Here is a 1,965-nt window from a genome sequence, read left to right on the forward strand (position 1 = left end):
TCGTATGAAAAGACTACACTACCCTTGTAAGGTGCTATTACAATAAGTTAAATTATTACTTCGATAGTTAAAATAAAGGATAAGTCAAAAATATTTTTATAGTTATTTTTTTATATTTAAATTTTTTATAAAAAAAAAAAAAAACTTACAAAGAAAAAAATATTTGATATTGATAAGATAAACCAAATAATTTAATCTTTATTTTTCATAACACTTCTCTCACTACAATTACAAAATAAAATTTTGATTATAAAAAGTAATTAACATTGAATAATATTATCTAGATAAAAGAAAATTTCAAAAGAGAAAAAAAAAAAAAAACTCATTTATAGTTTTATTTCAAGGAATAGTTTTTAATGTATAAGAATGAAAGCGAAAATGTGACTTTTAGAAACAACGGTAGCAAAGGGTTATTTATGCTAAACCACAAGGCTGAAAAATAATTCCCTTTAAATTGAGATAGATACTGACAAGAAGAAATATTATTCTACAATATGATACTTAGTACCTTCCATCTCCTATACGGAACCTTTATACCTTATTCGCGGGGATGAATAAGCTAAGAATAGCCTAGCTAAAACTCGTCTACTTTATATAATTTATTTCCTATAAGTTACACAAGACACAAAACACAATTTGAGCACATATCAATTGGTATAGTTTGGTTATTAATTACCTGTTACTGCTATCAAATATTATTGAATAGTGTAATCGACCTCCTAAAACAAAATATACAATGTGGCACAAATGAAGTAATGGAAGCATATTACCTTTACTTGCACAAATAACATAGAACATAAATTGGCAAAGCAGCTGGGCAATTATTCTTTTCTTTCTCCATGCAAACATCCCAAATCTCTTTCACTTGATCACTTTGCCTTTACCTTCCTTAACATAAAAAACATCCCAACAAGTTATATATTCTGTTCATCAACACTTTCCAGGCAACTCTTGGCAGAAAAAAAGAAAAAAAAAATGCACTCCTCCGACAGGTTACCAATTCGCCAAGGTACCCCGTCGCAACTTCCACCCTTGAAGCGCCACCACTCCGCCCACTACTATGCCCATAGGGTCCGTGAAAGCCTGACCACCAGGGTTTCCAAAACACTGTGTGTCATATTTTTATCACTTCTTTTAATTGTTGGAATTATCATGTTCATTTTATGGCTCAGCTTACGCCCCCATAGACCAAGATTTCATATTCACGAATTTTCAATTCCGGGTTTGGCTCAAGCCACCGGCTTTGAGAATGCAGAATTAAATTTCAATGTCACAGCCCGCAACCCCAACCAACATATTGGGATATATTATAACTCAACGGAAGCATTTGTTTATTACAAGGACCAACGGGTCGGGGCAACACCACTGGCGGAACCGTTTTATCAAGAGCCTAAGAATACGACTATCTTGGCTGCTACATTAAGTGGGGCGACTCTGACGGTGAATAGCCAGCGTTGGAAGGAGTTCATGAATGATCGTGCGCAAGGAAGGGTTGCATTTCGTCTGGAAATAGTATCAAGCATCAGATTTAAGGTGTCCACATGGTGGGAATCTAAGCACCATAGGATGCATGCTAACTGCGATGCCATAGTGGGCCAAGATGGGTTGCTGTTGGCGACGTCTACAAATAAGAGATGTACTATGTATTTCACCTGATTTTAAATAATTGTCTGTAATATTTGCTTTTACGCATGAAGCTCTCGGACTATTGCAGATGAGTTGTGGGTTAATTGTGATTATATAATTCGTTTGCATATAAAAGGTAACAAAAATTTCTGAGTAGCCTAAAATCCTGTATTTTCTAAACTTTTATGCTTTTTGGTCCAACTAAGATCCAAAATCTTTCCCTTTTTCATATATATACCATTTAAGTTCATGAATTAAAATTATAAAGATAATCAAACTCAATCCAAAATGCATTTGAATTTACAATTCACATCTTAAATGTCAACCTTGGCCTCAAGA

At 33.7% G+C, this 1,965-nt stretch overlaps 1 protein-coding gene across 1 annotated transcript; it reads left to right on the top strand.

Annotated features, from left to right (window-relative positions):
- The first annotated feature begins 926 nt into the window (after positions 1 to 926).
- On the top strand, positions 927 to 1,761 carry LOC116109247 (NDR1/HIN1-like protein 26). Its single transcript, XM_031395485.1, has one exon. The coding sequence runs from the start codon at positions 976 to 978 to the stop codon at positions 1,654 to 1,656; it is 681 nt and encodes a 226-aa protein (XP_031251345.1). The 5' UTR covers positions 927 to 975; the 3' UTR covers positions 1,657 to 1,761.
- Positions 1,762 to 1,965: the final 204 nt, after the last annotated feature.

Source organism: Pistacia vera, unplaced genomic scaffold (genome assembly GCF_008641045.1).
Source record: "Pistacia vera cultivar Batoury unplaced genomic scaffold, PisVer_v2 Contig576, whole genome shotgun sequence".
Classification (NCBI taxonomy): domain Eukaryota; kingdom Viridiplantae; phylum Streptophyta; class Magnoliopsida; order Sapindales; family Anacardiaceae; genus Pistacia; species Pistacia vera.

What these genes read in the sequence shown, in the direction of transcription:
- LOC116109247 (XM_031395485.1), top strand. Translation starts at nt 976, where the DNA reads ATGCACTCCTCCGACAGGTTACCAATTCGCCAAGGTACCCCGTCGCAA.